The following is a 24396-nucleotide window of genomic DNA, read 5'->3' on the forward strand; positions in this document are numbered from 1 at the left end:
CTGCGGTTCACGGTAGGCCTCGAGCACTTTCAGTTCACCGTGCTCCCCTTTGGCCTTACCAGCGCCCCACGGGTGTTCACGAAAGTGATGGCGGTGGTCGCAGCTCATCTGCGCAGGTTAGGGGTTTCAGTCTTCCCCTACCTCGACGACTGGTTGTTGAAGGTGGGCTCGCCCCAGACAGTCGTCAACCACCTCCAGATTACGGCGGATCTCCTGCACCTGCTGGGGTTTTCCATCAACGTGCCGAAATCACACCTGTGTGCCTCCCAAAAGCTCCTCTTCATCGGATCTGTTCTGGACTCGTCGCAGTTTCGGGTTTATCCTCCCGAGCAGCGAGTCCGGGATATTCAGGCTCTGATCCCGATCTTTCAGCGTTTATCCCGGGTTTCGGTCAGGTTGACGCTGCGGCTTCTGGGGCTGATGGCTTCCTGCATCCTTCTGGTGCATCACGCCCGGTTCCGGATGCGGGCTCTGCAGTGGGACCTGAAGTTTCAGTGGGCCCAGCATCAGGGCATCCTGTCCGACCATGTCCTGATCTCGGAGGGCACTGCGAGACAGCTGCAGTGGTGGCTCACGGACCGCGATTGGGTCAGCGGCGGATCCCTCTCCCTTCCCCAACCGGAGCACGTAGTTGTGACGGACGCGTCCCTCCAGGGCTGGGGAGGCCACATGGGAGAGGCGGAGATCAGAGGCCTCTGGTCTCCGGCGGAGTCCCAGCTCCATATCAACCTTCTGGAGTCGCGGGCGATTCGTCTCGCACTGAAGGCATTCCTCCCCTCTGTTCGAGGGAGTGCAGTGCAGGTGTTCACGGACAACACCACCGCCATGTGGTACTGCAACCAACAAGGCGGTGTGGGGTCCTGGACCCTCTGTCAAGAGGCTCGGCGCCTCTGACAGTGGCTGGAACATCAGGGCGTGACCCTGGTGGTTCACCACCTGGCAGGTTCTCTGAACACCAGGGCGGACGAACTCAGCCGACGGTGATCGATGGATCACGAATGGCGTCTGAACTCGGACGTGGCACAAAGCATCTTTCTGCAGTGGGGAGAGCCTTGGTTAGATCTATTCGCCACCGAAGAGAACGCGCAATGTCATCAGTTCTGCGCGTTGGAATTTCCAAGGCGGCACTCGCTCGGCGACGCATTTCGTCGCCAGTGGAGTTGCGGTCTGTTGTACGCTTTTCCGCCTATACCACTTCTGCCCAGAGTGCTGAAGAAAATCAGGCGTGACCGGGCCCAAGTCATCATGTGGCTCCGGACTGGGCTCGAAGGTACTGGTATCCCGAGCTACTCAATATGTCAGTCGGTCCCCCGATCCGTCTGCCTCTTCAGGAGGACCTTCCGTCGCAGCAGCAGGGGACGGTCCTCCACCCGAACCTGTCCAGTCTCCACCTCCATGCTTGGAGATTGAGCTGCGACAGTTGAGGCCATTTGACTTGCCTCCTGAAGTCTGTAATGTTATTCTGGCAGCCAGGCGTCCCTCCACAAAGTCGGTATACGCCTGCTAGTGGAACAGATTTGTGGCATGGTGCACAGCAAAGGCTGTGGATCAAGTTCAAGTTCAAGAATTTATATAGCGCACTACTCACCCAAAGGGTCTCAAGGCGCTTGAGGGAGGGAAGGTGAATTACTTATCGAAAAGCCAGGTTTTTAGCTGCTTTCCGAAGGAGAGGTGGTTCTGTGTAAGGCAGAGGTGAGTGGGGAGGGAATTCCAGGTTTTGGCCGCTAAGTAGGAGAAGGATCTTCCTCCCATGGTGGATCTGTGGATGTGCGGAATTGCGGCGAGGGCTTGATTGGATGATCGTAGTTGGCAGGTGGGTGTGTAGAAGGACAGTCTTGTGCTGAGGCATTCGGGTCCTAGGTCATAGAGGGCCTTGTGTGCGTGGGTGAGGAGATGGAACGTTATTCTCTTGTTGATGGGGAGCCAGTGGAGGTCTTTCAGGTGACCGGAAATGTGAGCTTGACGGGGGATGTCCAGTATGAGTCTGGCTGAGGCGTTTTGGATGCGTTGGAGTTTTTTCTGTAGTTTGGCAGTGGTTCCGGCGTATAGGGTATTTCCATAATCCAGTCGGCTAGTAACCAGTGCGTGGGTGACTGTCTTTCTTGTTTCGGCGGGGATCCAACGGAAGATTTTTTTGAGCATGCGTAGGATGTTGAAGCATGAAGATGAGACGGCGTTCACTTGTCTGGCCATCGAGAGGGAGGAGTCCAGGATGAATCCCAGGTTACGTGCGTGATCTGTAGGTATGGGTGCTGCACCCAGGGCCGGTGGCCACCATGAGTCGTCCCAGGATGAGGGGGATGATCCTAAGATGAGGGCTTCCGTTTTGTCTGAGTTTAGTTTTAAACGGCTGTTCTTCATCCATTCGGCTACTTCTTTCATTCCTTCGTGTAGATTGGTTTTGGTGGTGTTTGGGTCTTTGGTAAGGGAGAGGATCAGCTGGGTGTCGTCTGCGTAGGAGATGTTGTTGAGGTTGTGTTGTCGTGCGATGGAAGCGAGGGGACTCATGTAAACGTTGAAGAGGGTGGGACTGAGTGATGATCCTTGTGGTACGCCGCAGATGACTTCGGTGGCCTCTGATTTCAATGGGGGGAGGCGGACTCTCTGGGTTCTCCCGGCGAAGAATGAGATGATCCAGTCCAAAGCTTTTCCTTGTATTCCGACGTTGTTGAGGCGTTGTATGAGGGTGCTATGACAGACTGTGTCGAAGGCGGCGGAGAGGTCGAGTAGGATGAGGGCAACTGTTTCTCCGTTGTCCAGTAGCGTTCTGATGTCGTCTGTAGCTGCGATGAGGGCGGTTTCGGTGCTGTGTTTGGCTCGGAACCCGGACTGTGAGGGGTCGAGGGAATTGTTGGATTCAAGGAAGGCGGCGAGATGACTATTGACGGCTTTCTCAATGACTTTGGCAGGGAATGGGAGGAGTGAGATGGGACGGTAGTTCTTAAGTTCTGAGGGGTCTGCTGTGGGTTTCTTCAGAAGTGCGCTGAGCTCGGCATGTTTCCAGCTTTCTGGGAAGGTAGCGGAGTTGAAGGAACAGTTGATGACATTGCGGAGATGGGGTGCGATGATGGAGTCTGCTTTGTTGAAAATGTGGTGGGGACATGGGTCGGTTGGTGATCCTGAGTGGATGGAGTTCATCAGGCGGATGGTGTCTTCAGTAGTGATTGGGTTCCAGGCGCAGAGGTCGTGTGGGTGCTGTTTTGGTTCGGAGGTGGGTGGAGTGGACTGTTCTTCGGATTGGTTTTCAAAGCTGTTATGTATGTCGACAATTTTGTTGTGGATGAAAGAGGATAAAGAGTCGCAGAGGTCTTGAGAGGGAGTGATGTCGTTGGTGCCGGCGGTGGGGTTGGTAAATTCTTTGACGATGTTGAATAATTCCTTACTGTTGTGGGCGTTGTTGTCGAGTCGATCCTTGAATGCTGATTTCTTGGTGGATCGGATCAATTGGTGGTGTTTGCGGGTGGCGTCCTTGAAGGTTATCAGGTTGTCAGTGGTTGGGTTTTTTCTCCCGGTTTTCTCGAAAGTACGACATAACTTCTTGGATTTCTTAAGGTCAATGTTGAACCAGGGGGCCTTTTTGTTACCTTGTTTGGTCTGGTGGTTTTTCAAAGGTGCTAATTCGTCAGCGCTGTGGGTGATCCATTGTGTGAGTTTGGTGGCAGCATGGTTTGGGTCCGATGATATGGCGCGGGTTTTTGGTTAAGCGATGTGAATTGTGTGCGGGTTCCTGGTGGTCTGTAGATGAGGGTGTCTCTAAGTGTGGTCCTGGGGTCGGCGTGGATCTGGAAGTGAAGGTGTTCGGCGGTCGCGAGGTTATCGTCGGAGTTGGTCGTGATTCGGATGGTGTTCTTATGGACTATGGCTATGCCACCTCCTGTTTGATTGGTGCGGTCTTTTCGGATGATCTTGTAAGCATCCGGGATGGCTATGGCGATGTCGGGGGCAGATGAGGCGTTCATCCAGGTTTCTGTAAGGAAGGCGACGTCCGGCGATGTGGTGTCGAGTAGGTCCCAGAGTTCAGTGGCGTGTCTGTGGACCGAGCGGGTGTTCAGTAGGATGCACTTCAGGTGGTTAGAGTGGGAGCAGTGTTTGGAGTTCGTGTATTTGGTGTGGGTCCTGCCGCAGGCGAATTTGCAGGAGTGGCAGGCGAAGGGTCCATGGGTGTGTCCTGGGGCAGCTTCGCAGCATTGTGGTTTGCGGCCGGGGTTAAGGGCAAAGAGGGTAAAGGCGTCATACGTAATGCGGGAGGAGTGGGTTTTGCGGGGACCAGGGGGTCTGGCACTGGGCGCGGTCCAGGCGCGGACGGGCGTAGACGGGCTTACCTTTGGCGCACCTTCGGCGCGCATAGGGCGCGTCCGCAGCGCGTGAACGCTGTGCGAAGGTCCATCTGTCATATATGGATAGTGGAAGGGTGCGGAGCGAGGGAGGGGCAGCTGGGAGGCGGGGGGCGGGGTATGGTCAGTAGGAGCTGGAGGGAGCGGGGTGGGGCCGCGGGGGAGCAGCGGCGGCGTGGACGGGCTGAAGGCACAACAACAAATGCTGGTCGAGGTGGCAAGGGAGGTCGTGGGCACAAGCAAAAACGATCGCTGGCACAATCAGGGCACAGAATGCGGTCGCAGGCACAATAAGCTGGCACAGTAGTAGATGCGGTCGCAGGCACAATTAGCTGGCACAAGACAAAATGCGGTCGCAGGCACAATTAGCTGGCACAATGGTGATCAATGCAGGCAACGATGCCAGGCACAATGGCAGGGCAGGATGCAGGTCGCTGGCACAAATGGCTGGGAAGAGCTGCGAGAGCAGCGACCAGTTCCGACCGGAGTCAGGCCCCTCTTTCTGAGGTTCTTCTTTTCCTTCTTTCTCTTGCCCAGCAGGGCTCTGCTCTGGGCACTATCAAGGGCTACCTTTCTGCCCTTTCGGCCTTTCTAAGGCTGCCTGATCAACCTTCTATGTTCAAGTCCCCTACAGTAACTCGTTTTCTTAAGGGCAAAACACACATGTTTCCACCTGTTCCCTTTGTGATGCCTCAGTGGGACTTGAATCTGGTTCTTACTTTCCTGATGTGCGCTCCCTTTGAGCCACTTCATTCTTGTCCTCTCCGCCTTCTCACTTTGAAGACAGCTTTCCTGGTTGCCATCACCTCTGCCAGGAGAGTGAGTGAGCTCCAGGCTCTATCTTGCAAACCCCCTTTCCTGTCTGTACATCCGGACAAAGTGGTGTTGCATACAAGACCCTCTTTCCTGCCCAAGGTAGTCTCTGCTTTCCACATCGGGCAGTCCATCACCTTGCCCTCCTTCTTCCCGCCTCCGCCAAAGGATGAAGAGTGGCTCCATCGTCTGGACCCAAAACGTGTGCTTTCATTCTATGTGGATCGCACACGCCAGTTCCGGGTGGATGGCCAACTCTTTGTTAGTTACGTGGGTGCGAAGAAGGGACGGGCGGTGCATAAGCGGACCATCTCTCGGTGGGTCATCTTATGCATCAAGGCGTGCTACTCCTTGGCTAGAAAGGAGCCTCCAGTTGGGCTGAGGGCCCATTCCACTCGGGCCACGGCGGCTACTACTGCCCTGGGTCGGGGAGTCCCCCTGCAGGACATTTGCCAGGTGGCTACGTGGGCCTCGCTGCACACCTTTGCGAGGCACTACTGCCTGGACAGTCAAGTCCGGAGGGATGGTTTCTTTGGCCGTTCCGTCCTCCAGGACTTTCTGGTGTAAGTATTGGTTCGCAGACCCACCACCGGGGTTGGTATTGCTGGGGTATCTATTCTAAGGTAAGGAATCTAATAGTAACCTGTTTCTTTCAGATGAACAAGTTACTTACCTTCGGTAACGATATATCTGTAAGAAACAGTAATTAGCATTAGATTACTTACCGCCCCACCCATCCTCCCCGTTCTGCGAACTGATACCTAGGGTTAAGGTCATCCCTTTTCAGGGCCCTAGTTTCTTGGCACCAGTGTTGGTTCTAGCATGGCTCTGCTTATCTGGCGCGGAAAAGCTGTGTCTAAGAACTGACGTCAGCGCGCATGGGCGGCATCTAAGTACTCCGACTATGTCATTCCGGCGCAGACGATGCCAACGACGGAGGCGGAGCCAGAGACGACGCCTAACGACGCGCAGTGGTATTGCTACGCAAAAATTTCCGGATCCAGTCTGATGCCTGGGGATATTCTAAGGTAAGGAATCTAATACTAACTACTGTTTCTTACAGATATATCGTTACCGAAGGCAAGTAACTTGTTCCTCGGGTGCTCACTAAGGTGATAGCAGTAGTTGCAGAACACTTTCAGAGGTTGGGGATTCCAGTTGTACCCTAGTTGTTGAAGGCAGGCTTACCACAAAGATTTTGCAGACCACCTCCAGACGATAGTGCATCTCCTGACATTGTTTGGGTTCACTATCAATGTGCCGAAGTCACAATTAGGTCCTTCGCAGAGCCATTCCGGATACGGTGAAGTTTCGGGCCTTCCCTCTATCACAGCGAGTCTAGGAAATTCGCGCTATGGTCCTAATGATTTAGCCTCAGTCCTGGGACTCCGTAAGCGTTACTCTGATGCTTCTGGACTTCATTTCTTCCTAACTCCTGCTTTTCTACTATGCCAGGTGGCATATGCAGGCTCTGCAGTGAAACATAAAGTCTCAGTGGGTCCAGCACTGGGATAACCTTTCTGTTTCCATCCATGTTTTTGAAGAGACTGCAAAAGATCTCCCTTGGTGACTGCTCAAGTGTAATTGAATCAGCAGCAGACCCTTTTCCCTACTGATTGTGGTGAGGGATGAGTCACTGCTAGCCTGGGGAGGTCATCTGGGGAGTTGGAGATCAGAGGACTCTGGTTTCTGTCAGAGGGCTAATTCTTTATGAACCTGTGGGCTATTCGCCTGGCACTGAAACCATTCCTACTGTCCATCAAAAGGAGGCTAATTCAGGTTCTCACAGACAATCCACTGCCATGTGGTACTGCAACAATCAGGGCCCTGTGGGGTCCTGTCCCAAGAGGCTCTTCATCTCAGAATCTGGCTGAAGCATCAGGGCATTTTCCTGGTCATGAACCACCTTGCAAGATTTTTGCATGCCAGGGCGGACATACTCAACAAAATCATGACTGGCGGGTACATCCCAAGGTGGCACATGCTCGAATTCTGAGTAAGGTCAGGAACGACTGAGCTCAAGGCATCCTAGTGGCTCTGGATTGGGCGAGGAGAATGTGGTACCTGGAACTTCTGGGCACCGGCATCTGTCCACCGATCAGGCCAACGCTTCAGGAAGATCTTTTGTTGGAGCCTCAGGGCAGAATTCCACACTTGAACCTGCAACATCTACACCTCTGTGCTTGGAGATTAAACTGCAACAATTGGCTCGATTCTATCTGCTTGAAGTGATGGATGTCATCCTTGCTACAAGCATCCTTCTTCAAAGCCTGTCTACGCTAGGATCTCTGACAGGTTTGTGGTCTGGTGTTGCACCCATAACATGGACCTGTAACAGGTTAAACTTTTGGATGACGTGTTTCTTTTACCTCTGAATTAGCAGCATGCACCAATAAAGGTTATTTGTAGGCCCTTTTTTGCTTTCTTGTGTTGTCAGAGCAACCGTCCTTTATATCACACATTGGGATGAGGTTTATAAAACGTTTGACACAGAGGTTTCACCTAGATTCTTTGTGATGCCACAGTGGGAACTCAGTTTGTTCCCCACTTTTCTCATGTGCACTCCTTCGAGCTGATGCACAGCTCTCCACGATGTCGTCTGACTTTGAAGACTATTCCTTGTCACAATAACCTAGGCTCATTGCAATAGTGAGCTGCTAGTTCTCTTGGTGCAACCTCCTTGCTTTACCTTTTCTCAGATAAACTGGTATTGAGAACTTGGGCTGTCTTTGTGGCTAAAGCAGTGACTCCTTTTCACGTTGAGCAATCAGGTTCCCTCCCAGCGTTCTCTCACTCCTCGAAAGAGAAGAGGAGACTCCAACTGTTGAGGTCCAACACCCTCCTGCCCACCTTGATCGCCTTGAGGGGGGCCTGTTCTGCTGCCCTTATAGTCTACTGCCCTTAATTCTGGCTCTAGACCACACGCCACATAGGGTCCTACCAATGGTAGAATGTTAGTCTGTCAAGATAGTGTCTTATTAAGAAGAGCTTTATTGGTTTAATGACTTTGCTAAAGTGTGCTGACCTAATTGGCTCCCGTAATATAATTAACTTCCCATCTCTGGCTGACGTGCAAGTGCATTCATTTCAGCCAGTGCTCAACATTGCTTGGACCCATCGGTTGGATTTAACTTTGTCTTTAACCTACATTTCTGTTTTTTTCAAATTGTCTAGTGATCTCCTTGTGAGTTCTTTTCTTAAACGTGCTGCTTCGTGCTCACTTTCACCATGTGTGTTCACATACAGCCTTTGAGTCTCTTGACTACTTTGATTCTTTTCTCCCTCTCTCTGTTTCTAGGGAATTGCTACCCGTCTCTAAATTGTAGGTATTACCTCTCGACATTTACTACTATTACAATACACTGTGGTTGTTGATAAGTAATACAATTTCTCAATATTGAATTGTTGATAATTGATAGGTGCTGACCCTTCAGCCAGTTAATCACAAGTCACAGTTAATCTTCTGCCAGGTTTGAGCAATAAATAAGCATTGCTGGGGGAGCCTGATGTATTGCAAGTGAATAGGAAGGTGGACTTACAAATGTTCTTTAATGAAACCGAAACCGCTTCTTGGTAAATAGGGCAGGTAACTTAACCAACATCACCTCTTGCCTGGACCACGTGCCCCACTGCATGCAGTAAGGCTTCATGATCATGAACGTTTCTAAGTCCAAGATTGTTATGTTATGTTATGTTAAAATACATTTATAAAGTGCACATATGCCGAGGAGATTTCTTGGTGGTACAATGTTTTCAGAACCCAAGTTCGAGTGCGCGATTAGAAAGCCTGACGAAATAGCCAAGTTTTAAGACAACTTCTGAAATTAAGTAGAGTGGGACAAAAGCGTATTTCAGAGGGGAGAGAGTTCCAGAACATGGGTGCCAGGACAGCAATTCTGGCACCACCAGTGTGCTTTAGTCTGTAGGAAGGCAAAGACAGCAGTAGCTTTTGTGCTGAACGAAGGTTACGCGAGGGAACATGCTTATGGGTCAGATTATTCACGAATTTCGGACTTTTCCCATTGAGGGATTTGTAAATGAGGCAGCCGACCTTAAAGGCGCAACGCTGGATTGTTGGGAGCCAATGGAATTTTTTCAGGAGAGGGGTGATGTGGAGATTTCTGGGTTGATGAGTGATCAAGAGAGCCGCCTGCTTCTGAACCAGTTGTAAACGTTTGGAGAAATAGAGGGGAATGCCATAGTAAAGTGAATTGGCATAGTCCATAACCATAGCAAGAATCACCTGGATTCGATCTTCATAGGTGAGGAACCTGCAGATGTTTTTTATTTTCCTAAGTTGGAAGAAGCAGGTAGAGATCACTGACCCTATCTGAGCCTTCATCGTGAGGTCCTGGCTGATGATGACCCCAGGCTCTTAGCCCTGGTCGATGGCGAGGGAGTTTGGCCAAGTTCCCTGGGCCAAAAATGAGGGCCCCAGGGGTTCTTAATAATACCTCCAGTGAGAACTAGCTCAGTCTTGTCCGGATTGAGCTTAAGATGATTGCTGTTCATCCACTGACTGATGAACAGAATGGTGGACTAAAAAATGTGAACAGACTCCGGGGAGTTACTGATGGGAAAGATGAGTTGAAAGTCGTCTGCATAATTGAAAGTGCAGACATTACGTTCTTTCAAAGCTCGGATAAGAGGGAGGAGGTACAGATTAAATAACAGGGGAGAGAGTGAAGAGCCCTGAGGGACTCCGCCGGAGATGCTCACTCTGGGAGCAATGAAAGGTGCTGTACTGACTGCCTGAGATCGATTCTCCAAAAAGGAGATAATCCAGCCAAGGGCAGGTTCCGTGATTCCTGCGTCTCTGACACGATCGACCAAAAGAGTGTGGTCGACCGTGTCAAAGGCTGTGGAGAGGTCAAGCAGGACAAGGGCCTGCGGAGAACCAGTGTCAACCCTGTCACGAAGAGTCTAAAACTGTGAGAATCACAGTCTCGGTAGAATGAGCCGGACAAAAGCCTGCTTGGTTGGAATCAAGGAAGTCAGAATCTTATAGGAACTCAGTGAGACATCTGGTGACATGAGTTTCTAGAACCTTGGCAAGGTAGGGTAGGAGTGAAATAGGGTGATAATTTGTTAACAATTGAGGGTCAGCCCCCAACTTCTTCAAGAGGGGAATGACAATGGCCTCCTTGAAGGTGGCGGGGACAATACCCTGGGATAATGACTGGTTCAGAAGATGGAATGCAGGACTGGGGAGGGAAGTGAAGATTTCTTTCAAAATACTGGGTGGGCAACAGTCGGTGGGAGAGCCTGTCTTGACCTTAGAAAGCAAGTCCACAAAGGCAAGCTCGGTTATACTTGGAAATTGCGTAAAAGTGCTGTGGTTTTGGACGACGGTGGAACAGAGCGGCAGGTTATTACAAGACGGGATGCTAGCCTTTATCATTGCAATTTTTTCGATAAAGAAGTAGTTCAGGGAGTTACAGAACTTTTGCGAAGTGACGGGTTTGGTAGAGATTCTGTCAGGATTAGATAACTCATTTACTATGGAGAAAATCTCTTTTGTACGATTGACGGTGGACAAGATTTTAGAAGAGAAATATGCTGCTTTGGCGGTCAGGGTGGATTTTTTATAGATCTTCAACGAATTGATATAGAGGCGTTTGTCTTCCGGAAGGTACTTTCGTCTCCAAGTTCTTTCTAATTGCCATAAGGTTAATTTCTGAGTTTTTAGCTTGTCAGAAAACCACTTATGAGCATCATGCCCACGGGGGGCATGTGCTTTCTTGAGGGAGTTATTTTTACAAAGACATTTTTTTCCAAATAGCAAATTTAAAAAAAGAGCACAACACAGATAATAGCAAGCGAGCTGGGAGGTCATAAAAACAGGGTAACAATCGCGCGCTGCAGTCGGCAAAGAAATAGCAGCTGGTAGCCTAAGCTCACCCCGCCCCGCCCCGCCTGCACTGTGATTGGCTGAGGGAAATCAGCTGACAGTAGCCGGTCCTGCCTCGCTCGTGAATCAGCGAGTTGGAGGAAAATTACCCCAAGGTGAGTTATTTTTACAAAGACATTTGTTTCCAAATAGCAAATTTTTAAAAAGAGCACAACACAGATAATAGCAAGAGAGCTGGGAGGTCATAAAAACAGAATAACAATTCCTGCGCTGCAGTCGGCAAAGAAATAGCTGCTGGCAGCCTAGGCTCCGCCCCACCTGCACTGTGATTGGCTGAGGGAATCAGCTGACAGTAGCCGGTCCTGCCTCGCTCGTGAATCAGCGAGTTGCAGGAAAATTACCGCAAGGTGAGTTATTTTTACAAAGACATTTGTTTCCAAATAGCAAATTTAAAAAAGATTCTAGTAACTAGAGAACAATGTGTGCCTCACTAATGTTTCATTGGCCATCAAGCCTTGGAACTCTGCCTGTCATATTGTAAAAAGTATTAATTTGTTTTCTTTTTGATGCTGACCTCTGTTTCGCTCCCCATGTCTGCACTAAGGCCATATAGAGAAAAACATGTAGTTCTCTCTCCCACTCGACATGCCAACCCAACAGTCCTTGTCCAGGTGCAACTTCACTATTTAAGTACCATCTATTAGGGCTTCCCTTGAGAACTGATTGTCAAGCTTCCAACAACCAAACCTGCCCTTAAAACACTCATGTGGCGTGTTGTCAAAGGAATAAAATAATAGAGACACAGCAATTTACAGAAATTCTTAATAAATAAATACATTGTTTTTGTACAGATGATTGTATTGCATAAGGCTATAATGGGTGGCATAGCACAAACACATGTATTTCTCCTTCAGAACACCACCAGCACCTGAACAGCCGCCAGCCATGCACCAAAGGCCCTTTCACTGCCGCTGGTGGCCTTTCCACGCTGCCAAGCATCAGTTTTCCCTATACTGACTGGCTGCCAGCTTCCCATTGTCATATGCGTAATAGAGCCAGCAGTTTTCAACTGCAAGTTATATTCCAACTAGAAAAAGCCTGGCATGGTAACATGGTGAACCACATCAGTGAGCAGACATGGCACACTCCAATGGGGTGTTTCGTTACATCCGGAAACTGCCTTTAATACACACACCCTGTTGGGAATCTGCTTCTGAATTACTGATGTTATTGGCAAGCTTCTTTTGAAGGCCTGTGTGCTCCTAAATCCCTTGGCTTCTTTTGCCGCCTTCTCCTCTGACCAAAGTGTGTGGTAGAGGAGTGTCAGCCATCAGATGTCTACCAGTGAAGTATGTTGCCAAAAATGTCACAACATGGGCAGTGCTCCATGTCACACCTTTGTTGTCACTTGATGTAATAATGATTTCTTGTTTCATCATCATATTTGCCCCTCCCCTGCCACTATACCAAAGGTATGTAGTGAAATGGAGCTGTGTTTCTTTTTCATGACACTCTGCTACAGTTGTTTGAGAAGTTCCTTTGAGAAATGGACATTAGTTGTTAAAAGGCTAGCTAACGCAAAAAATGCATGTACCTCACAATGGTATCTTCCTTTCTAGAATTCAAGGGGAAAAGAGTGCTGTGCTGGTGTTAAGATTGTGCCTGCGACCTAAAGTCACAGCAGAAATGGGCAGAGAACTAATGCATCTGAACTCTGAGGTGCTGGTTCTCAGTGCTAGGTGGGATCCTCCCCAGTGGCTGTCTCTGATGCTGATGTCGAGAATGACACACAGCAATAACAGAGCGGAACCAGGAGGCCATGACTGATTGGTACATCACTCACTTTGTGGAGGAACCTCCTGTAGCATGTGCAACGTGTGGAGAGGTGGTAGACTGCATTCCACTGCTGCTGAAAACCAGTAAGCACAGATACATGTACTGGAAACTGCTCACAATTGGATTATTCGCTTCACTTTGAATCACTCTGGACACTTCAGTCCTTGGAAGGATTATGGTTATGTCTGTCGACAGCTTCATCCAATGGCAAGACTTGGAAACTTCAGTGTTGGAAAGCTAGCAGCTGGTCATGTACAGAGAAGTTTAGTCTTTACTCATTTGTTCCTTAGTGCTATAAAAAATAATATACCCCCTAAAAATGTAGCGCTCATAAATGTGATGATGAATGAACGATCATGATGGATTTGTGATCTTAGATACCCTCTGAAGAACACTTTTCAAAGAACCCATGCTAATATACTGTGAGCTGCTTCAGTGACAGTTTGGGCAGAGGGGTTAGAGCCCTACCTAGATAAAGGTTGTAACTAAGACTGGGTTACATGACAGTCACACAGTTTTGCCCAGGCCTCGCACAGTGAAGATGCCACAACAAACACATCTTAACTCCTTTGTGCTTTGCAAGGACATAGAAACACAGCGTCAGAAGACTCTGCCAGATGACGCCAGGGCCTCTATAACTTCAATGGAGATTCTGCCCCACCTAAAGGACGGTTTCTGCTAGAGCCTCTTGAAGCTATGCATGGATTTTGGGAATGGTATAGCCGACCGCAAAAGCTGTATGCATGGGTAGAGGAAGAGGGTGGCATTGATGATACCACTACTTTAGTCATTGTTGGATACTAGTCAAGTAGTCCTGACTTCCATTGCAACGTTGGTGTCCTGGGTACCTCCCCTCACAAACAAATGTGAGGACCTGTAGAGCAGATCTAGAAGAGAAAACATGAGGATCAAATACAAAGAGAGATGAAATGGAGAAAGGTGATCTAGAAGGTTGCAGTCAATCTCTCGTACTGCAGATCTTGAATAAAGATGAATTCTTTACTGTTTACACATAGACAGCTCCTAGGCTGGACCAAAATACTAGTAGAGCTACTATGTGCCCAAGAGATGAAGTTCTGCAACTGTCCTCAAACCTGACAAATGGAATTCCTGCTGAGGGTGTTCAGAGCACAACCCGGTATACTATTTAGAGGTAACCAGATGGCACTATATAAGGACTTGACTGCAACATCATTGGCAACTGGCTGTACCACCAGGTGATGAAGGAACATAAATCTGAATTTTTGTTTACTTCATCAGAATGTCTACATTTCCTTTGGAAGGATAATGACATCACAGTCTGATAGGTTGAGGAGGCCAGGATGTTCTTGGAAATCCCAGATAAAGAAATGGGTGGTGAAGAACTGAGTTAAAGAGGCACACTTGACATTGCTTTCTAGATAGACACTCACCAAGTGACCGATTTTTCCTGCATAGGCCTGCTTTTAAGAGGGTAAAACGAGGACCGTAGTGTGAATCTTCCTGGGAGCTGTGTTTGGTCTTCCTGGAAGGGAGCAACATATTCCCTAGTGTTCCCCAGCTGGAAGTCAAGGACGAGCTTGATGTTAAATGAGTCCCCGGGCTTACTCATGACACTGACTAGAAAGTTGACTCTGTGCCACACTGTGATACCGTAAACAGTGGGATTCCCAGTCTTCTTGGACAGTCCACCTTGCTTGCTCCACAGTGTGGTACCAGGGAAATAAAAGCCTGGGATTTCCTATTGGTATTGAGGCGGCCCAAGATCACTGTGCAGAAGTCTGTTGATATGTATTGGGGAGACTAGAAGTTAGACCACACACTTCCTTTATTTACATTCCTTATTGCTTGTTGTTTATAAAGTTCAGTACATGTTAGGGGAGTAGATGGTGTGGACGGTGGCAGCTCACGAATACCACCCAAGCCCATGAAATTTGGCTTGACAAGATGCGGGATGTCCAGTGAAGCAAATTAAGTTCTGGTTAAATTCCTTGAATGTAAAGGAGCTTACCTAATAACAAACTCTGGAGTTTGGCGCTATTTGATACCAAATGTCATTTATAATCTTTATAGGAATCCCACATAAAATAGTCCCATCAGTCACAAATGACACACAGGTTGTATCCCACTCAGCTCTTCACCTTTGATCCTACCAAACAAAAATGGGGTGGCCATCTTTTTCAAGCAATGCATTCCTCTGCAACACAAACTGCCCAAGAAGGATCCGAGAGGTAGAGTTATACTGGCTAATTTCGATTTTTCGGACCAGAGGGTCAGCGTACTTTATTTTTCAGTACTGTTCTTATTGAGTTTTTCTGCATTACAAACCGATCCGTTTGTGACAACCTGCGTTATCGCACAATCGTGGCATTGCTGTGTTTCTCGTGCATGTGAAAGAAGTTCGCTAACCTACCAGCATGTGACGGAAGCTTCTCAAACACAATTTGTGGTGGCTTGCTGTGTACCACTATGAACAGGAGCCAGTCACCAGCACACTGTTACCTACCAATTGCGCAGGGAGATAGATACACGTCACCGATGTAAACAATAAAAGCAACAATTCTAAACAGAAGAACTCTAGATTACATTCATAGTTGCACTCGACTTGATAAATCAGTGCCTGTACCTCTAACAAGTGTGCCAATAGTATTACAGCTGCCAACAACTTCTCCTAGGGTAAATGGCAAAGTATTCATGCTCCCCATAGCACATGTACGGCAGAATCTGTATCTGACATGTTGATGCATTAACACCTCCCTTAGTACTGGCTCATAACCAGTGTGCCTCATCTCTCTAGGGTGTGTGTCGGATTTCGCCTCCACCTTTCTTGGTATGTAAATCACTGTGAAATCACCGCCCCTTCCATCCCCCAACTGGCGGGTGTGATAATACAGCTATTTCCTCGCTCATCCATTTCAGTATGTCCCTCCACCAGTCTCGGATCAGGGATGCAGCTGTTGCCTTCCATGACATAACATACCTTTTTCCCTAAAAAAAAAAAAGAGTTCAAGGTCATAGGCGTGTCTGAGCTGCAAGGCCAAGTAGTCTTTAGGTGCACATCTCCCTGTTACCTCAGTCAAACCCTCGAGGACATCATCCTAAAATACGACTATCACAGAGCAGTGCCACACCAAATGTAGAAAATCTTGCTCATTCGTATTACATTCAGGGCAGCAAGAGGATGCCTCCGGACATGTAGCCTATTTGTTTCGACGTTAAATAGATGTGATGGACGTAGTTACTTTGGATATATCATTTCGGAACCTAGAGTTTTTAAAGACGCGTTTCATGTACGCTAGACATTTTACACTGAGTGTCGTATAAATGGTGTCCCCAGGCACTGTTCTCACCAGTCCCACAGAGGCCCCACCCCTTGACCTCGCTGAATGCATCAGTGCAGAATATATATGCACAAGTGACCGCCTTCCTATGTACCCTTTGCCCAGTACCTCCTGAAGTGGTTGCGCGCAGATGGTTTCCACCCCCCCCCATGTTCCAAGTGGCATGTGCTTGACATACTAGTGCTCCATTTAACAGGAATTGTCCAGGCCCCGCCCCCCTGCTGTAAATTGTCAAAGTCACGCAGGTGTTTGTCAAAATACTGCTTTGTCGAAGTTTAATATACACCTCAAAACAAGTGAGGCCACTTCTGCTCAGGCTCCCTGCCCCTGCTCAGTATGCACACATTAATTGGCCAACCCAGCGAGATAAAGGGAGTGACACCTCTGCCCCTTGATAAAAGGGAGTAATGAACGCCCATCTGCCTCCAGAAAGACCACTCAGGTCCCCACTGGGCTGCTTGCCACATCTGAACACACCAGACACAGCCCAAATCAGCCACCCAGGCTGCCAAAAAAGGATCCCATAGCTGGAACTGCGATACCGGCCTCTCGGCTGTTGCCCGATTGCCTGCTAACTAGGCACTAGCTAAAGGGGACACAGGATCCCACTTAGGTGCTACTTAGGTGCTACCAATATACCTCAATTGGCACCAATTACACATGCAGGAGGACTATATAAGGTCACACAAAACCCGCTTCCATTTAGCAACGGGGAGGCGAAGTGGACACCTCTAGGTACACGGCGGAAGGCGCACCGAGAGACAGTAAGAGTATGAATGTTGGTGTGGATGTGGGTGCATGTGTAACACCCTGATGTAGGTATGTCTCTACCTATTCTAAAAACCTGTTTATTTATTTATTTTTTAAATATCTGCATCTGTATATCTGAACCTGATCAAGTATCATCAGGTCAGTTTGTTTTCTCTCCCACTTTCCCAGAATTTCAATATAGGGGCCTTCCCCCATGACCTCCCATGGAGAAAGTAGGTTAAAGTTCTAGGGTAAGTCATGAGAGACATTCTCTTGCAGTTCATTAAAGAGTGCACACACGTATGAGTGACTCGTGTCATGCACCTTTAAACCACCACGCGTGATAAGTAGTGTGGTGTTGTATGGTTACTTACGTAACAACCAGCAGAAACCTACATATCAAGTATGTGTTTGTTTTCTGTCTTTTTCTACAGGCTAGACTTGGAGTCCCATACCAGTAGGGATAGCGATAATTCATACCCCATATAGTGGTTGATCTTTATTAAATTATTTAATTATAAAGATGGAACCCCATTAGATATACGGTCCTGATGAATGCCATGTACCCGCATGGGACATTGAGCAGAAACATGTTGACCACAAACACCACGGTGAAGGGATCATTATTTCCCTAGTCACCCCTCACTTCTTTTAATACCATACAGTTGCCCAATTAATTAAAACTAATCTTTGACAACTGTAATGGTTTTTAGATCACCTTCACTACCCATGGGCCCCACTTAGTTTAGAAGTACATCCCTGTAAGGTGTATGCGTGCCCTCTATCAAACCGAGTTTTTAGAGGGCGAGGACGGCCTATGATGAAGCATGACTCTAGGTGGTGTGTGAGGCCAGTCCTTCACGTTTTGTACGATCTCCCCACCAATCACGCATCTCTAGTCACTTGTAGATCACTCGACTAGGAGCAGCCCCATTTGTGTTCAAACAACGTGGTAAAAGCCATGTTGAAAAAGCTGTTTCCCGTGTTCCACAGTAAGAGCACCACTTCTTCAGGGCTAAATGAACATTTCAGGCTTTTAAAGAAAGGATTTTTTCTTTAGCGCATATCAAATAAAAAATATTTGTTAATTCTATTGAACAGCATATACTTAATGACGTGGTTTATAGAAACACCAACTGTAGGGTACCACCCGAGAACTAAAAATAACATTCAGGTTTACTAGCATTACAATGCAAGTTGCCTCAAAGACTGCTCCAAAAATCAGTGCTCCACATAAAAATCCATTAGACACAAGAATGCATTCTTGTTCTTGCTGCATGATCACGAACATCCAGTAATGAGGATGAGCAATCTTGCATAATTCTTTGGTCAAATGGATTTTAATGCCTCTTACAGTGCTTATAACTTCTGGATTGCTACTCTCCCCTACCATTGCCCCATACCAGTGCCGCTTGCAAATTACATCTTAAGAATCACAGGCAGAGCAGCGAAAAAGTAAAGCAACCATGACAAGATCAACATTTTGGTAATCGCTGCTCTGCCCCTTGTGGAAAGCAGAGGAGTGCATTCCAAAAAGGCAATAAGGCTCTAATTTTAGTTATCACCCTGCCAATGTTGCCATCAATTACATTGAGCTCGTCATGGTACACATTCACCCCTAGGAATTTTATCAAGGTTGGTGTTTTTCGCGGATCCATAGTAGGCAGAGGAAGGTAGGTCTCATCCACCTGCCTGATCAGTGTGAAACAGGCAATACTTGTCACAGATAACATGCAGTCCTGATATGCTGCTAAACATATTCAGGAGTGCCATCAAGGGTTTTGAGGCAGTATGAGTGCGTCTCAGGTAAATCAGTGCATCATCCGCGTACAATGATATTATATGGCACTCCCCAATTTGGACTTTGCAGGCGTAGTGCACACACCAGTGGTTGTATAGCCAGTGCAAATATTGTTGACAAAAGAGGGCAGCCCTGTCTGGTGTCTTTCCTTATCCTGACCCGTTCGGAGATCTCTTTCCCTGTGTGCGCGCTAGGTACTGGTACCCTATGCAGGAGTTTGGACCCAACTGAAGAATTTGTTGCCTAACCCCATATGTCGGAGCACAGCGATTAAAAAAGGTCAGCTGAGGGTATCAAATGCATTGCCAATGTTTCGTGCTACAGCCCAGTACTCCGTCTCTGTATCTGATCCCGGTCCATAACTCGGAAGAGTCTACATAAATTTAGGAATGTGTTTCTGGCCAGGATGAATCTATTCTGGTCACTGTGTATTAAGCTTTGCACCATGGGTATTAGCCCAGTATTTTGTAATCCAGATTTAGTAGTTACGAAGGTCAGTATGAGCCCACCTGGAGAGAATCTCTCCCAGGTTTGGAAGTACAGTTAGGAAAATTTCCTGCGTAGAGGTAAGCATATGGCTCAAGAGGTGTGATTCCTCTTATAACTGCAGCAGGCAGGGTGCCAGCCTGATGCTACACAAATCATAAAATTCTATCGGGAAGCCATCTGGCACCAGTGCTTTTGCCTTTGCTATTTGAGAGATAGCTAATCATTTTTCCTGTAGTTATAGTGGTTCATCCAACTAACAGTGTTGTGTAATGTTTACTACTGGTAATGGGATCTGATCTAGGTAGCACTGTATCTACCGTCTTCGCTTCCCATGGCATAGCATCCAACTTTAATTTTTAAAAACAAAATTTATCCCCACTTTGCGTGTTCACAATCTGTCCCTGACCATCCTGCATGACTCCTATCAAGGTTTTTAGGGCTCTCAAATTTGCGTAACTGAGCGAGCATATGGCCTGTCTCATCTCCCTCAGCACGTTGTTTAACAGCATGTTCTTTGCATTTTAGAGTACCCAAGCATTAATAATGCCAGGAGTAACATTTTTGCTTGCACCAGCGATTTGCGAGCCAGCTCCTGTAAAACTGCATAGCTTTCAATGTTGCGTATGCGATCCAGCTGAGCCACCTCGCGTCATAGTGTCCTTTTCACCTTGCGACTGGTGTGAATGTTGTGCCTCCTTATGAGCCATTTAAAAAATGCCCCTTACCACTTGCCCATTGGAGGTTTTCTGGTATTGTCTGTGAAGTAGTAATCAATATGTTCTGCCATCTCATCTCTTAGCACTGGATCATGTAGAAGCTCTAGTGGGAGTCTCCATTTGGGTATGCAGGGGCAGACATGGACCCAGAGCAGTGTCAGTGTAAAGAGTTTATGATCTGAAATGATGCTCCCCAAATATTCCAAATCCATAACGCTCATCACTGCCTCTGTGTTACAGTAGAACAAATCTATGCATGTATGCAAGTGGTGTACCCCTGAGTAGAATGAATATTCACTATCCGCTGGATACAAAGCACGCCACGCATCAGTTACCAGTGAATCTTTCACCTACTGTACCAGATGTTGCATTGCTAGTAAGTACTGTGCTAAAGGCAGCGGTTGGATTGACATATCTAAATTCACATCTTGGACACTATTGAAGCTCCCCAGATACACACAATTTTGTGGAAAAGATCTTGGTATAGACAGTCCCCCTGTTGCGCTCCTTTGGCTCCATGCACGCCCGCAAACACTCATAGAAGTGGGCCGGCAACAAAAGGGGAACTCATACTTGGGGGTAAGGAGGGGGGGTCACCCGCTGGCAACTATTTCCGCAGCACACCTGCTACTGCTCCAGACTATGGCCCGCCCATGGCAGCGACAGTTGTTCCTCACCCAGGCAGCCCTCAGTCACGTCTCCTGGCCACAGTTCGTTCTGGTGACAATTGGGACCCGATTTAGCCCCAGGTCCTACTTGTAGCTCAGGCACTATGGAGGACTCCTGTTCCCAAAATCTTGTTAGTGGGGGAGCAATACTGCAGGCCAGGATAATTAATAATGACGATAGTCATGAAACTTATTTGATGTGCGTCCTACTTGGCTGCCTGCTTGGCCATGTCCCCTATGGTCCCCTAAATTTACCTGTTTTCCTCCAATGTAACATGGGACAGGTTCCTTGTTGACACAGCATTCTCTTGCTCACCGCTTAGGGACAAAGGTATGTGGAGAATGACCTTAATTTAGTATGGAATACTGACTGCGACAGATCAGAACTCTACAATCTTACTATAAGGACTGCAAGTAAGCATTTGAAGCTGCTACTTGCTGAGATAGGGCTCATTAATTAATGTTGATAGTTTTGCCTTACCGATGGTGAGTTTACCTGTTTTTCTGTTGTGCAACACACATACAGCCTTATTGACAGTTAGTAAGCAAATGGAGGGGTGGCTACGGTGGCTTGGGGATTGAAAGCATAATCTTTGTGTAGCATGGCAGCAATGTACTTTATTGAGGGGGGCATTTTGGAAGGAGAGCATGTAAGTGGAGTTAGAGACTATTCTAAGAAAGTGGGTTATCAATTGAAGTGTATGGTCATCTACCACAAGTAATAGCAACCAATATTTTGGTTCTAAAATAAGGTTTTCATCATTAGAACCTAAGCTCCAAAGGAAAGTATAGCACAGAGCAGGCAGGCTTGACTTGGAGAAAATGTGTAAAGCAATTAGAAGTATCAAAACAGTTGGAGTCAAAAATAAAAATCTCACTTCCAATTTTAAAAATAAAGAAAAATTTTATAAAATGACAAAAATCCAACAAAGGGGACCGGAGAGAATTAAAAAAAAAAGATTTAAGGTAAAAAGCACCATTAACAAGTAAAGTGCGAATCTGCATTCATTGTTGGCGATTGACCTTGACCTAGGTGCATTTTCAGGCCGTTCATAATGGAGCGCGAGGCAGATGCATCAAACAGGTTCATCTCGATCAAAGGTTTACCATCTCAGTCTCTGAAATAGAAGTCAAAATCCTCCACCTGGGCAAGGCAGCAGGCTGTATCTGGCAAAGTCTCTTCAAACTTGAATAGACATTGAGCAAGGTTCTGCTCAGGTAGTGGTTTAAAAAATAAAGAAAAGCATTTCGCAACTATCTTAAGTCCTCATGAAGAACAGCGATTTTGGTAAGGAGCTGGATATTTCAGCAGAAGTGGTCCATGACACACTCCTCAGTCTTCCTGCCCCAACATGGGTGCCAACCCTATAAACCTCAGAACGTATGTGAGAGCTCTTTTCTTTCTGCCAATATGTCCAGCCTTCACATTAATGTGTGGGTTATTAAGTCTAATATACACCGACAATTCTGGAAACATAAATAAGCAGTTCTAAGTTTATTTTTTTCTATTGAGCTGCAGTTTTTCCCCACAGCAAAGTGAGGGTTGGACCCAGCAAATGCTGGAATTGAAGGTAGAATAGTTTTTAAGTATTGCTTAAGATAGAGCATGTGCTGTTTCTTGGGAAACCTTTTGTTATCTGAAAGGGGACTTAAAGGCCGCCCTTTGCTTACCATTGGTGACTTCATTATCACTCTCATTTGCTTACTTCCTATTGGTCAGCTTGTGTAGGCTTCTTTCCTCTTTGTGTGCTTGTCCCTCCCCTGGAGCATGGATGCATTACTTTTGTCCTTTCATTGCACATTTTTGCAAGTGCAATGTTTTAATTTTTGTTCAAGCACTGGACAGGAGGCTTTTTCTTCAGATCCCTACCTCGTGCACTTCTCACCTGTGTTCTTCTCCCAGTCTCTCTTGCTTGGTGACCCTCCATTGTCCGTATGCTTGTCCCAGCTAAATAGTTGATTTATAGGCCCAAAACATCATAATGTGCACACAGCTTAGACAAGCACGCTTAGTGTATCAGGTTGCCAGAGCTTAGTCAGATCTTGCTCTTTAGTTTTTTTCAGAACCAACTTGGCTAACAGGTTCTTTGCAAGTACTGGAATCACACCATTCAGAGATACTCCATCAGCCTTGGCAGCCAGTACACTTGCAATTTCACCCAGCCCTTAGGCAAAGTCCCCAAAGACAGGAAAAAAAGACTTGTTCTCATGCCAACCTTAAAATAATTAATAAACTGTAGAAGCAGCATCCTGTCCCTGGATGCTTGGAGCGACATAGATTACTTATTTTTCACACTTCAGCCTCTGCTCTGCTTCTGGGGAATCCAATAGCACATTGTGCCCCTTCATTTCTGTGTCATAAATGTTTTGGAATAGCAGAGGATAAGGTATCTGGCATGCACCAGTTGTGCCCGATAATATTGCTGCTGCTTGTGCACTGCACAGGCATTTGAACTATCAAATTAAATTCAGCAAATATCTATGTTTAGGAGTCCGCTTTGTGTTTTCTCTGCGTCAAAGCTACAACAGGTAAGAGAAATTGCTGACAGTAGAATATTTAATGTAATAATAATGTATGATGCTTTGGGTGAAAGATACGGTTAAACTTAGAATAGCGAGTATAACCCTGTTCGGGATCTTCTCTTATAATTAGTGGTGTTCATTTCCTTTATATACATCTCATATATATGTATTTGATGCAAAACAAGGTCTTTGTTTATGTTGTAGGAACACTTCAGCAATGACCTACATTAGCAACTGTGTTTTTGATAAACAATGTAGTTCTGTAAATTGATTTTCTAATTTCGTACATGAAGGTGTTTTTGCATTATAGTTCTATTTGAATTTTGTATTGCAGGAAATAAGAGAAAACGACTTAAAGGGGATTTCAGTGAATCATTTGGAAGTCCATCCGAACGGAAGACGTTTGTTAATTCATGCAAAAGACAGTACTTTGAGAGTTATGGACCTTCGAATGTAAGTTGTCTGGTTAAAAAAAGGAGCCATTCCGTATCAAAGAAGTATAATAACAAACTACAATTTTAAAAGTTTGAAAGTAATGGGTATGAAAATAAATGATGGTTGCAACTCAGTCAAAAATAATGCAAAATATTTAATATCACTGCTGTGAATTATCTGCTTTTTTATGACATACCCATAGGCTGTCTGCCAGACTCTGAAGTTACACACAATTTAATCATAGTCATTAATGTGCATTCCTCACACTAGATGCTATAACTAGAGGTGATATCTTAACCTAGAGTGTGTGACAAAAATAGAGACTAGCCTATCAAAAACTTATAAAAATGGGTCACTATTCTTCTGATAAGAACACAAGGAAAGTTCGTCGGTGCGGCTCCCCGAAGGCAGACTTTGCAAATATGGCATGGACGTGTGACAGGGTGGCTCAATTTTGGACAGGGTTTCTTGCCGAATTATCCAGCATGATTGACCTGAATATTTCTCCCTCACCCCTGCAAGTATTGCTGGGACATGTACATGACCTCCCAAAGTCTTCTAGGCGCTTTTGTGCACTAACGTTATTGTCGGCACAGAGCGAGGTCACATTACACTGGGGGGGTAAACACTCAACAACGTTGAAAGGCTGGATGTTCAGCATGAGACACTGCAACACTAATAGCGATCTATATGCACAGCTGCAACACCCAGCCTCCAGACCTCTTGATATATGGCAGCCCATTCGATCCTACTTGCTAGCACAATCATCCGTGAGCTCACAGACTGGACAAGACTTCCCATTTAGGTATGTAAAGTAACAGTTAAAAACCTGAGCAGCAATTGTAAGTGTAAGAGTTCAT

General features: G+C 46.8%; 1 protein-coding gene across 1 annotated transcript in view; it reads left to right on the top strand.

Annotated features, from left to right (window-relative positions):
* Window positions 1-24396, top strand: part of AHI1 (Abelson helper integration site 1) — a 665760-nt gene that overhangs the window by 283894 nt on the left and 357470 nt on the right. The window contains exon 15 of the mRNA XM_086925781.1: window positions 23436-23554. Coding sequence (XP_086781907.1) covers window positions 23436-23554 — 119 coding nt within the window. The remainder of the gene's footprint in view (window positions 1-23435; window positions 23555-24396) is intronic.

Source organism: Lissotriton vulgaris, chromosome 6 (genome assembly GCF_964263255.1).
Source record: "Lissotriton vulgaris chromosome 6, aLisVul1.2, whole genome shotgun sequence".
Lineage (NCBI taxonomy): Eukaryota > Metazoa > Chordata > Amphibia > Caudata > Salamandridae > Lissotriton > Lissotriton vulgaris.